At 40.8% G+C, this 12,344-nt stretch overlaps 1 protein-coding gene and 1 long non-coding RNA gene across 6 annotated transcripts in view; one reads left to right on the plus strand and one right to left on the minus strand.

The window, feature by feature from the left end:
* Positions 1-12,344, plus strand: part of LOC113012897 (uncharacterized) — a 28,496-nt gene that overhangs the window by 259 nt on the left and 15,893 nt on the right. The window contains exons 2-6 of one of the 5 annotated variants that reach the window (XM_080295267.1): positions 302-359; positions 3,824-3,951; positions 5,908-6,042; positions 6,131-6,352; positions 9,243-10,099. In XM_080295267.1, the coding sequence (XP_080151393.1) occupies positions 3,825-3,951; positions 5,908-6,042; positions 6,131-6,352; positions 9,243-9,523 (765 nt within the window). In that variant the 5' untranslated portion in view covers positions 302-359; position 3,824 and the 3' untranslated portion in view covers positions 9,524-10,099. Of the gene's footprint in view, positions 1-301; positions 360-3,823; positions 3,952-5,907; positions 6,043-6,130; positions 6,353-7,681; positions 7,979-9,242; positions 10,100-12,344 lie in introns of those variants that run through there. The other 4 variants (XM_026153325.2, XM_080295268.1, XM_080295270.1 and 1 more) reach the window with 4 other exon arrangements.
* Positions 7,488-9,335, minus strand: LOC145423105 (uncharacterized). Its single transcript, XR_013904214.1, has 2 exons — positions 9,195-9,335; positions 7,488-7,610 (listed from the first exon to the last, which is right to left on the minus strand). It is a non-coding gene; the product is annotated as an uncharacterized LOC145423105 (long non-coding RNA).

Genomic DNA, 12,344 nt, shown 5'->3' on the forward strand with positions numbered 1-12,344 from the left:
AATAACAAGATGGATACGTAAATTTATTTAACATCTCAAACTGAGAAATCATTTGAAAAAACGGGAAATAAAATATCTTAAACAGCTGAGTAAAGCTGTTGTTTTCCTGATGTACATCACAAATTAAACAGCGAATACATCATTAAGGCAAAACAGAGGCTGGCTTTGGGCTCTTTATGTGTATGAATGTTTGCAGCGTTCAGGTGACGCCTCCTGCAGACTCACCTGAAACATAACTGTACCTGAAGCTGGGAGCTAGCATGAACTCATACTGACGTAATCCATGATTATTAACCTTCAGGTGATACTAGAGCAACTAAAGTGACTGTGGTCATCGATGTCTCCACTATATTATACAGGTATATCATTGTAAAGGCTCTTTAAAAGTGTTTCTCATGCCCATATAAGTTTCCTTCATCTATGACAGACGCTCTGAAAAATTTCTGAAATGTTGTTTATCGCAGTTTTTCGACTCATTTCCACGAGCTGAGCTGCTTTTATCGTCACTCTGGGTCTTGGTGTGTTAGCCATGGTTCACTGCAGAACATCACAGTGTTCTGATTAGAGGTGGAAAAGTAAACTCAAAGCTTATAAGGTTTGTTTTTTTTTTAACAGATTTCACATAACCTATCCGTATCCTTGCCACACGATTGGCCACATTTCTGTAAAGACATCTGTAACAAGTTGTGGGAGAATTTGAATCCAGCTCTCAAAGGGTTGATGATTTTGGATTACACTCACCGCTGTTACGCCGTGATGTTTAAAGGATGTATGTCATCAGAGAGTTTCAACTTCGGTGTTTCTTTCATCGAGCTCTGATGTGAAACTGTGAGCAGCCAGCGTGAGATCATGTTGTTGTGCTTGGATGGGTGGTGCAGTGGTTGGCCTCACAGCATTAAGGTCCTGGGTTAAAAACCAGCAGCTGGGGCCTTCTTCTCGTGTCTGTGTGGCTTCCTCCCTCAGACACGCGTTCTATTAACTGGTGAATCTAAACTGGCCGCAGGTTTTAACGTGAGGGGAAGGATTGTCTGTCTCTTGGTGTTAAACTGCCGACCTGTCCAGGGTGTATACCTGCTCGCTCTGTGACAGCTGGGACAGGCTCCAAGAGGTGAAGAAAGTAGATGGGTGGATGTTTATATTACAGATATTATGATACTGTAAATATTTGTGTGATTGTTCTCTTGGTATCTGGTTGCAGAGTTTCCACCTCCTTACAGTCATAAGGAGTTTCACTGATATTCATTTAACCACAATAATTGTGAGGTGAGAGTCTGATGCTGTCTCCAGCCTCGTCGCTGATCATGCAGTCTTTTGATTATTAGCAGAGCGGGACTTTCCCACCGTCCTTGGAGAGCCACATTCATATTCACATCATGGCTGGACTGAAGGCTTTTAAGCACCCAGTGCGTGCCTGGATCACTGAGTTACAGACCACTGCACATGGATGTTTCTCACTCACACACACACACACACACACACACACACACACACACACACACACACACACACACACACACACACACACACACACACACAAGCTCGAAATCATTACAGAGAGCGCTGGAGCTCATGGGAAAATCAGAGAAAACCCACAAAAAGTCTAAAAATATCTGCTGATAAATGATGCCACTCAAGCTTATTTAAGATGCTTTTTATAAGGTTAATATTCTGTTTGATGCTAGTGTCCTTTTCCCATCTCTCACTCTTCTCCTCCTCCTCCTCTGTCTTATCCTCGCCTCTTTTTTCTCCTTTTGTAACACAAAAAGTAAAAAACAAATTACAGGTGTAGGATTTGCCTTGAAGAGAAAATTCTGCCATTGTTTCTCAAAGATTTGTTTTTTTCTGTGCAATAAAAAATAAGATAAAAGCTCATAAATAAATAGAATAGAATTTATTTTGAACATGTAAATATAAAATAACAAGAAAAACAAAACAAAGACATCCAGTTGTCATGAATATCTCTATATCCAAACAATGTTTGTGCTCATAAAGGAGCAGGATGAAGTTTACACCTGTCTGTTTCTACGTCCTTATTTCAGATTCTATAATTTGTAAATTAATAATTTGTAAACAACATTTTTACGTTGCTAAACACCCTGTGGTCAACACCCCAATAAATCTCTGTGCCTCGTGAAAATAACCTCTTTTATATTTGTTTTATATGGCGTTGTATCTATGCGACAAATACCTTAATTTTGAACATGTAACTCTCGCCTTGATCTATAACAATGAAGACGAGGCTTCAACAGAGCATAGAGCAGCTGATTTACTCTTTAAGACATCCCCTCTTACAGCAGGAATCTTAATCCCTTCACATCCAACTCACTTTTTTTCTATAAAAAGACTAAAAGCTCGGCAGCATTTAGACTTTTATGGTGAAAACAGTGTTTAGAAAGCCGGAAGACATTCAAGAAGCTTGTGATGGCAGGAAAGGTCAGCTCTCCCAGTAAAGCTGCTGTGGCAAAGTTGAAACTGCTGGGATGGTGACGCTGGTTTAAAACCAGGTACGGGATCAAATTCAAAGTACACCCGGGGAAATCAGCTGATTTTTAATTTTGTTTGTGTGTATTTGTTTGTTTTTTCACGTTTGTTGAAGGCATTCAAACTTTTACCTTCATAAAGTTGCAGCCCGAGGAGAGAGGCCACTGCAAAGACTCCTGGGATGTTTCACGTTGATGTTAAAGTGTTAACTTACGGGGTCAATACCCATATTGTGGTTATGTTGTGTTGTTGTTCATTTATGATGTGAACTGCGGTGTTTTCTTGCTTCTGGTTAGGTTGAATGTGTCCACCATGTCTGAGGCTGTGGCAATTAATGACCTCTGGTCACTTTTCCTGCTTCTTCATGCGCGTTACTGCTAACACACCTGCAATCTTGGAGGTTGAGTAGAGTAGAAAACACAGGAGTTTGAAATGCAGACTGAAATCTCTGTGTCACATTTTGTTTTTCTTGTTGAGTTCGTCACAATATTTTTTAAAAATTTGCAATATAGGCCATGAAAGTACACAGAGATTTTTTTAGCTTTCAAGATCTGTTTTTGAGCACCAGTATCATGGAACTAATCATAGTTTCACCAGAAAAAACAGTTTAATGTCTGTGACATGGAGGAACACACAACAGTTATTATAGTTTAACTGAAACTAAACTAACAACTAATATTTTCAATATTAGACCTGAAAAATGTTTGAACTAACTGAAACTTAACTAAATTAAAAATAATTAGACAAAACAAGTATGCTAACAAGAAATTCTACCCTGGATGTTTGATAGTTGTTTTGCTGATAATTCACTGGGGAAAATCTCTAAAAGTGCGTTCTGGGTACATTTTAAAGGCCTGTCTCACCAAAAACAAGCCGTAGCAAACGAAACGTCTCCTTCTTCCCGACTCCTTTATGCCGGGGTCGTCCCTCATGTGCTTAAAAATGAAAGTCAACCAGGAAGAATAACACAAATTAATAAGCTTTTAAAGTTTCCCTTTCCTTACAGGTACTTTCACTCCCTGTAACTCTGAATACGTCCCTAGTATGGATGTGAACATTTCCATGACCTCAATAAATATTATTGTACAAAAAAATCGTCTAAGTGGAACTTTGGGAACTATTCTCAGATTTTATTTATTTAAATGAAATTAATTGACAGCAGAGTTTTAAAGGATAGAAAAGACTCAGTTGAGTCGAAATGAGGAGCAAAATCCAGTTCAAATCTGTATTTAAATGCTTCCACATTCAGTTATCTGTCTAAATTTCTGTTCAGTGCTGTTAATGAAATTCTCCCTGATCAAATTAGTCACAATTATTCTCTATGCTTTATTTTCTCTGACAGGATGGATGTGACATCACATTCTACTGCATCTAACGCCACTGAAGGCGGCGAAAACAAGTCGGAAAACCAGTCAGAATGCATCGTGATCCAACCGACAGCCAACGGGACGCTCCCGCATCACAGCACAGGTGAGACAATTAGAAGGTCTGATGAGGTGAGACAGGATGAACTCAGGGGCAGAGACGGATGTGTAAACATTAGAAAGTCCCAGATAACTTTAGAAAAAAGAAAAAGAAAAAACTGCAGAAAGACAGAAACCATTAAGAGACACAAACAGGAAGAGATCTGAGCCATGTGGTGAAGAGAGACCGTGGCATGTCTCAGACAATGGCAGGAAAAATTGGCAACGAGCAGTGGGAAGAAAACAAAAGAAAACTGATCACAAATAAAACCTGAAGGACACTGTTTACCAGCTGGATGACCGGGTGGGAAGTATTCAAGAGCAGCGGTCCCCAACCCCCGGGCCTCGGACCGGTACTGGTCCGTGAGTCGTTTGGTACCGGGCCGCGAGAGTTGAGGCTCAGGTGTCAAATGTATAGTTTTCAGGGTTTTTATCGGTTTTCAGCGTTATTTTGTTATTGTTTTTATCATTTACTCGGTTTTATTGGTCTTTTCACGTGTGTTATGAATAAATCTTCTTTTTTTCGGTACCGGTACTAGTTTTATTTTGTTGTATTTATCCGCGACACCTTAAAGGCCGGTCCATGAAATATTGTCGGGCATAAACCGGTCCGTGGCGTAAAAAAGGTTGGGGACCGCTGTTCAAGAGAGTTACCTCGAATCTGAAATGTCTAATCACAGCTATAAGAGGGTACACTGAAGCCAGTGTGGAGAGCCAAAACGACAAAGGCCTTGTCAGGATGGCTCCAAAAGCAACTCTACTGCAAAAATAAACATTTTACAGCCTCAACAAAATGCATTTTGGTCTGTTTTTAAAAAACAGCTAAAAACTCATCTTTTTAAACTTGCTTTTGGTTGATTTTGATTTTTAGGTTTTAGCTCCTGTGAAGCACTTTGTGATTTTTATCTTGAAAGGTGCTATATAAATAAAATTTTACTTACTTTTTACTTACCCCTAGTTTTGAAACAGCTGTATGGGGTTTAGTTTTCTTACAGCACCACCGTGTGAATTTTACTGTTTTACTTTTGTCCATGACGCGCTTACCTTCAGGGTCATACTTCACATGAAGACCAAAATAGTTCCAAACGCCAGATCTGAATGAGGGTGCAGGAGGTTCAATTTCGGGTAGAGTTGAGGCAGTTGCCATGTTGTAACGAGCTTAGCTTCTGTCTTGCTAGCTTGCGCTGCGCTCAGTGGATCTGCACTCGACAGTGCAGCCTAGGCGGAGTAGTCGAACGCAGATCCACTGAGCGCTCAACACAGACAGCATCGTCAGAAGAAACATGGCAGTAGCTAACAGTAGCTAACACTAACAGTGACACCTCAAAAAAGGGGTCCAAATACCACCGAATGACATCACAGCAGCTACTTTCATCTTTCATATACAGTTTGTGCAAGCATCCAGCTGTCAGCTGCTGAATGTGTGTGACTGTGTGTGTGGGCGGGGCTTAAGTGGGTGTCTGTAACCTCAGTGTAGCAGAGAGTTTTCAGACTACCTCCATGTTTCTAATGGCATCACAGAGCCTCTTAAACTCTGACCTGAGGTCAGTTTAAGAGCTTCCGTCTGGATACGCATCCTGTCTGAGAGGACTTCCTGTTTCAGAACGCCGCTGCTCCACTTTTCGCCCTGAGATGAGACTTAGAGGCTGGGTTTCCTCCCACTCAATAAGTTTGACACATAAACAAACCAAAAAGGTCAGTTTCCCCAAAATTCTCCAAACAAGAAATTCCTAAAAGAGCAGCCATATGAAGGTTTTCTGGTGCTTCGGTCTGAGTGGTTTACAAACAAGAACAGATTCTTGTTAGAGACACAGCTGACTGAAGAGGTTTGCAGCAGGATCAATAAGGAGAAACACCAGGCTGAACTAATGTAAAGACTTCCTGTGAATCAAAGGTTAAGGTAAAACAGTCCGCCCTCTCACCTACACCCAGCTCACCTGGAACCGCTTGTTTCTTCCTGCAGATGAAGCTCCTCCCCCTGCCTCTCATAGGTCAGACCCTGACAGCAGTGATGACTGTTCGACAGATGGCTCCTCCACCAATGACGTCTCTCGTCTCCTGCCCGCTCAGCCCTCATTGTCACCGTGGAAACAGAAAGGTGAGTAATTGTATCTGACCGAGTGTGATGTGGCTCAGTTTGACGTCTTCTGTGATGTCACCCGTGATGTCATGTCTCTGTTTCTCAGGTGTGGACAGCTCATCGTCAACATCCCCTCCCCCCGTCTGCACTCCTCCATCTTCCTCCATGAAATCTCCTCCTCCTCCACCTGCCTCTCGGTCATCCACCTCTAACAGACATCATCATCATCACCACCATCAGAGCACCAAGCAGAAGCGTTTATCCTCCACTAAAAGCCAAGCCTCCTCCAAGACAGACGCCACCCACATTAAGGAGGTCGCTGGAGATGGTGAGACAATCAGCTTTATAGTTTTATCGTTGTGATATGTATCCGATAATCATTTTTTTAAAAGGCTTTAAAAGATGGCACTACCTACAGGCTGCAGAGCTCATTACAGCCAGCCTGCAGCCCTGATGGTCCTCAGACAATCAGAGCCGTAAGTCCTCTTCGTGAAAAGGGTCCTTTAGTTCATCCACTCCCTAAAACATGCTGTGTTGTGCCTCCTCCTTTTTTATCTTCTATTATCTTATTAGTACACTGCCCATGAACAGATGTAACAGTATTTATAGCACAAAAAATAAAGGAAAAAATCCTCTTTAAATTAAAAGCATGTTAATGTTGGGACGGTCTCCCTGGAGTGTTCGGTTTCTCTGAAGTATGGTGGTACAGATGTTCAGCCACTGGTTTGTGGACCATTTTGCAACTTTGGGTTTGGTGGTCATTGTCCTAGTTTTTATAACCAGAATTAATTGTATCTGGATGAAATTGGCAGGTGAAATGTAGCTCTCTTTTTTTAAGTCGAGCTTTTGAAAGTAGGACTTATTAGAAGGAGTGAATGTAGGTTATGGCATTAAAGCAGGGGTGGGGAACTCCAGGCCTCAAGGATCGGTGTCCTGCAGGTTTTAGATATCACCCTGGATCAATGAGATGCAATGAGAGGCATAGTTCGTTACCAGTTCTCTGAAAAACACAAGACATGTTGAGGAGGTAGTTTTAGCCATTTAAATCAGCTGTGTTGGATCAAGGACACATCTAAAACCTGCAGGACACCGGCCCTTGACACCTGGAGTCCTCATGCATTTCCCCCAGAAAGCCAGAAGAAGAGCATAAGCATCACAGGTATTGGCAGTTTTTTTAACTGTCTGAAGTTCTTTGCCTAAAGGACCAAAATCAGATCAAAGAGTAACACATACTAGTGGTTTTTCCACTGCCCTATGATGACAGTGCACAGCTGGTGGTGCAGATGTTTAAACTTTAAGCCAACAGAACCAAAGAGCAGCTTCATGGCTAACATGTTTACTCCTTCTTAATCTTCCAAATCGAGATCTTGTTTTATTTCATGATAAATTCATAAAGGTGTTTTGTTGGAATGAAAATACATTTGGCTTGATGCGTAAGGAAGAATGCAATTTTTGAAACATACTTTTTATGATAGTTTTAATGAGTAGCACATTAAACTACTGCCAGATTAACAGGAAGGGCTGCTGAAGAGTCTTTGTAGGACGATAACCGTTCCAAACTGCTGCTGTGAGCCGACCTTTGCGCTCTAAATGTGATGGAACAAAAACAGATCACATATCAGAAAAATGAAAACACTCCCATCTCTGTGTTTATCAGCCGTGCACCTCCAGCATGGAGGTTTGCTTATCTCTGCAGAGCACGCACGGGCCGATGAACCCTCCTGCTCCTCCCAGCATCAGGCGCTCTGCTTTCTACCAACCGACTCCCCGCAGGATGACAGGGTGATAGCAGCGCCCAGTGGTCATCAGATCTGTTAGAAGCTGCTTGTTTTCTCACAAAGTTTAAATGCCAGAACGTCCTGACTCTGCTCGTATGAGGCCACGTGACGAGAACTTTCTTGCTGCTTCCTGTTCATAACGGCTAAAATTCTGATTCCTACTTCTGATTCTGACAGTAAGAAAACCCACCGCTTGTCTTTACTCTCAGCTAAAAACTGTCTGCTTAGATAAAAACCCTCAGATGAAACTCAATAAACAAACACACAAAGACAATAACGTGCTGAAAAATGAAGCTACAATATTTCAAGAATAGAGTCACAATGTTGCATGAAAGAACAAAAAAAGTCATCATCTCTTAAATCTGTGAAACTAAAAGTCATCTAGTTTCATTTTTTAGTTTTTCCAGAGTTTGTATGCAAAAACATTGAAACAATACAATGTGAAAAAAAGTTACATGGAGAAAAAGTTGTGTTAATGTAACATTAAGCCACTTGAAATTCATTGAAAATGAATGTTGTTAAAGATGTTAAAGAATTAAAATAATTCAATTACACTTATTTTCTGTCACCTGTATACAATTACAATGTTCATTCAATGTGACAGTTATTCGAGGATATAAAGGATAAATGTGTCATGCTTGGTATAAAGGAGGTATCGAGAAAAGCCATTTAAAAAGCCAATTTAACCAGGTCAAACTACATTAAAGGCACATGGGAACAATGGTTAAATAAAGAGATGATTTAACAAAGAAAAGGGGAAAAACTACTAAATACAGAGAGGTTTGATTGGGTAATTCGACACAGGTGGAACTAATTAAGGTGCCGCAAACAATCTTGAAAGGAAGAAAAGCAGGAAATAAAACCAGAATAGGACACATGAGGAAACTCAACTTTAAAGTGAAACAGGAAGTGAACAAAACACATAAATCTAACACAGAAACATGAAGATAAAAGGCAGCAGAAACTACAAATATCAAGGGCAACTACAAAACTAGCTAATATAGTAGGAACTGTGACAAGATAGGGATTATGTTGACTTTTGATTCAATTCAGTTCAATTCAATTGAGGTTTATTTATAGTGCCAAATAACAACAACGGTCACCTTAAGATCCTTTATATTGTAAAGACCCTGCAATACTACAGAGAAAACCCCAAAACTCAGCCCAGCCCCTGTGAGCAAGCACTAGGAAATCGTGGGAAGGAAAAGCACCCTTCTAAGAGGAGGAAACGTTGGGCAGAACCAGGATCAGGGAGAGGCGGCCATCTGGCACAGCTACTCTACTAGAATTCAAGAATGAGAATGCCGAGCATGAAAGGAGTATTAGAGGTCATTTGAAAGAAAATGTTGAAGTTTAAATAAAAAAAAAAAAAGGTAACTGCTAACTGATCACCTCAGTGACTGGTCACCTGACTTCCTATCCAATCGGTTGTCTTTACAGACTGTTGCGCTCACTGTCTCCTCGCCTGTCTCTTCTGCGAGCTGCTGTCCATGTGTTCGGCTGTGGGGGACTGTCTGGTGTGTGGAATGGGCGGGGCCGGGTGCTGCGACGCTGCGGCTGGCGGTTGCTGCTGCTGCTGCATGGAAGCCGCAGGGGAGGCAGCCTGCACCGAGGAGGCGTGTCAGGCAGTGTTGGATTGTGGGATAATTGAAAATTGCTGCGGCTCATCCGACTGCTTGGAGATCTGTTTAGAGTGCTGCTCCATCTGCTTCCCAACATAGAGCAGCCAATCAGAGAAGGACTACAAAATGATGTCAAGGTGTGCTAATGATGTGGACTCCAGCACACTTCACTGACCAGGAGGCCGATTACAGACTGCACTTAACTTTGCCACAGCTGGTTTTGTCTGGTTTGGTTCTCCAAGTCTACAGGAAAAAAAGATTATTTTGAGTTTTGAAAAGACACAAGTGCCTCTAAAAACACATGATCACCTCAGGCATCCTACGACTCCACAGACAATCACAGATAAACTGACAGAAAAGCAATCTTCAACGATTCTGAATAATAGTTTAGGACATTTGTCTGATACCAGAATGTTAAATGGGAATATCTGACAGCTTCTCATGACAGTAAACTCCACATCCGAGCATTTTGTACTGTTGAATGACAGCCAGGTGGACTAATCACACACCCTGCTCATGATTTGTCCTGTGTTACATTGTCACAGCTCCTGGGCTTGCTTAGGTAAATGATTTCTAACCTTTATCAGAGTTACAGTAGTTTTACATTCTCTGAATTTTGTTTTCCTGCTGAGCTGTTGAACACTGCACAAATAAAACTGAGAGTTTCTAAAGCCAGTCCCATCGTGTCTCTGATTGACAGCTCAGCGGGGGGGAGCAGGGCCGGGTGGAGCAGGAAGTAACTCCTGTGGGGACAGGAAGCGGGTGTGTTTGTCAAAGCAGCGTGCCAGGACGTCCAAACAGGAAGCAGGAAATCACTGGAGAGACAATGGTACCTGACCTCTGACACCCGGGACAGGCCAACATCAAAGAGAGATACATGCACACGTTTGTCCGTTTGTCCTAGTGAGCACTGTGATCAACGTACCGCTTTCCCCGGCCCCTGAACCAGAACGTGGATCTAATCTGACCCTTTAGACAGCCTCTGGAGCTCTGACCCACACTTTTCAAAGAGTGTCCCCATTTTCCAAAATGTCCTCACAGCATTTGACCCGGATCATTGTCCCCACAATGGTAGTTAAACCAGAATAAACACATGGTAACCAAAACATTTGTGACATTTTCCCACAGACTGCTTCTAGATTCAAACATATCAGTGTTTTTTTCACTGGTAGGTTGATCCACATTTGCTGCTGTCAAATCCACATGTTTATATAAATCAGGACCTGGAGCCAGATTTATATAAACATGTGGATTTGAGTTTAATTAAACTCAAATAAATTTTAATGTAGGTTATAAAATTAAAGGTTAACTGTTTTATCTTTACTTTTTGTTTCACCTCAAACATTCAGCATTTTTATATAAGTAGGTTTTTGGCTTTGTAATAGCCTGCTCGTAAAACTATAATAATCAAGATGCATTAGTTTGCTTGACTAAATGATTTGATGGTGAATCAATTTTATATTCTTGTGGAAATTTGTATTTTACAATTCAATTCAATTAAATAAAACTTTATTGATCCTGAAGGTTGACCCCGAAGGAACTTGGGACATGCTTCAATATTATCCAGAGCATTTTCAGGGACAGTAAATTTAACACAAGTCATTTATTTAAATATTTAAGGCCAGTGAACAAATATTCCTGCATTTATGAATTTTTGATTGCTTCTTTATCCACATTACACTAAATCCCTACAGCCACTCTTGTGGGTGGTGGAACCACAGGAGAGCTGGCCTCAACTGGCCTCCAACCCACTCCACTGAGGTCTTGTGAATCACACTTCATCTGGATGAGGAGGCTGAGGCAAATCTAGGACTTGAGAGTTTATGTATCATGCCTCCTATGATTTCCTGTGAAATCATTGTGCAGGGAGAAGTTTAAGTACAATTTTACTTCCGGGACATTTTTGTAATGGAGGGTTTTTTTGTTTTGTTTTGTTAACAATGCTATTATAGAAATTTTACTTCATTAAAGCTCCTGAGTACCTCTTGAATAATTCTTCCAATTTCCTGGCATATAAATGGATGTTTGTTATGGACTTACATAGACTGGAATGATGTTGTTTTGTTAATCAGCAGAATGGCTCCCCCTGCTGGACATGAACAGTGTGACTCCTGTCTGGTCTAAGTGTTAGATGCTGTAAAGAGACTGTGTTTTTCTCTACATATTACTTTATTGTAACAATTAGCAGCTTTCAGAACACTTGCACACCTTTTGCTCAGAGTTTTCTAGATTATTTAAAACAATTATATTATTACTAGTCTTTACAAAGTTATAAATGTTGTGAGATTTCTTGTACAAAAAGAACTTTTTTGCAGTAAGTGAGCAAACACAACACAGAATGAGACAAACTTCTGTTTAATGATTTATTTCTCTATAAAAGTTGGCATGTGAACCTTGATGGATCTATAAAACAAACTGTTAACTGAGAATAAACAATGACAAACTATATGGTTGTAAACATATGATAAACATAAATGACATAAACATAGATTTAAAAAACAGCAATCCCTTTATGCAAGAATCACCTGATCCTCATAACTGAACACCTGACTCTGCTGATCATTATTCAGGTATTAAATCTCATTTCTAGCTGGATACAGACAGGTTTTCTCTGGCTTACACCTAATGCAACATTCAGAGATAATTGGTATCGCAACAATAGTTATCAGCTTTCTTCGTTACATCAGCCTTTCTTTATCAAACCGTGAGCACAGTAACGCGTTTGGCGCGTCATTCAGCACCAATCAAGCGACACTGCCTTCTTCTGTGAAGAAGAACGGGTCACAGAGAGCTGTGAAGGATCTGACAAAACTTTAGAGTGGCTCTCTAAATAAAACCAGAGAGGCATGCTGTCGAATACTGCTAATCTGGTTCCTTCCTGTGAATATACTGTTTATCTATCTGCCAGAAATCGCTTTGA

The sequence above is a fragment of the Astatotilapia calliptera genome, chromosome 20 (genome assembly GCF_964374335.1).
Source record: "Astatotilapia calliptera chromosome 20, fAstCal68.1, whole genome shotgun sequence".
In the NCBI taxonomy this organism is placed as follows: Eukaryota; Metazoa; Chordata; class Actinopteri; order Cichliformes; family Cichlidae; genus Astatotilapia; species Astatotilapia calliptera.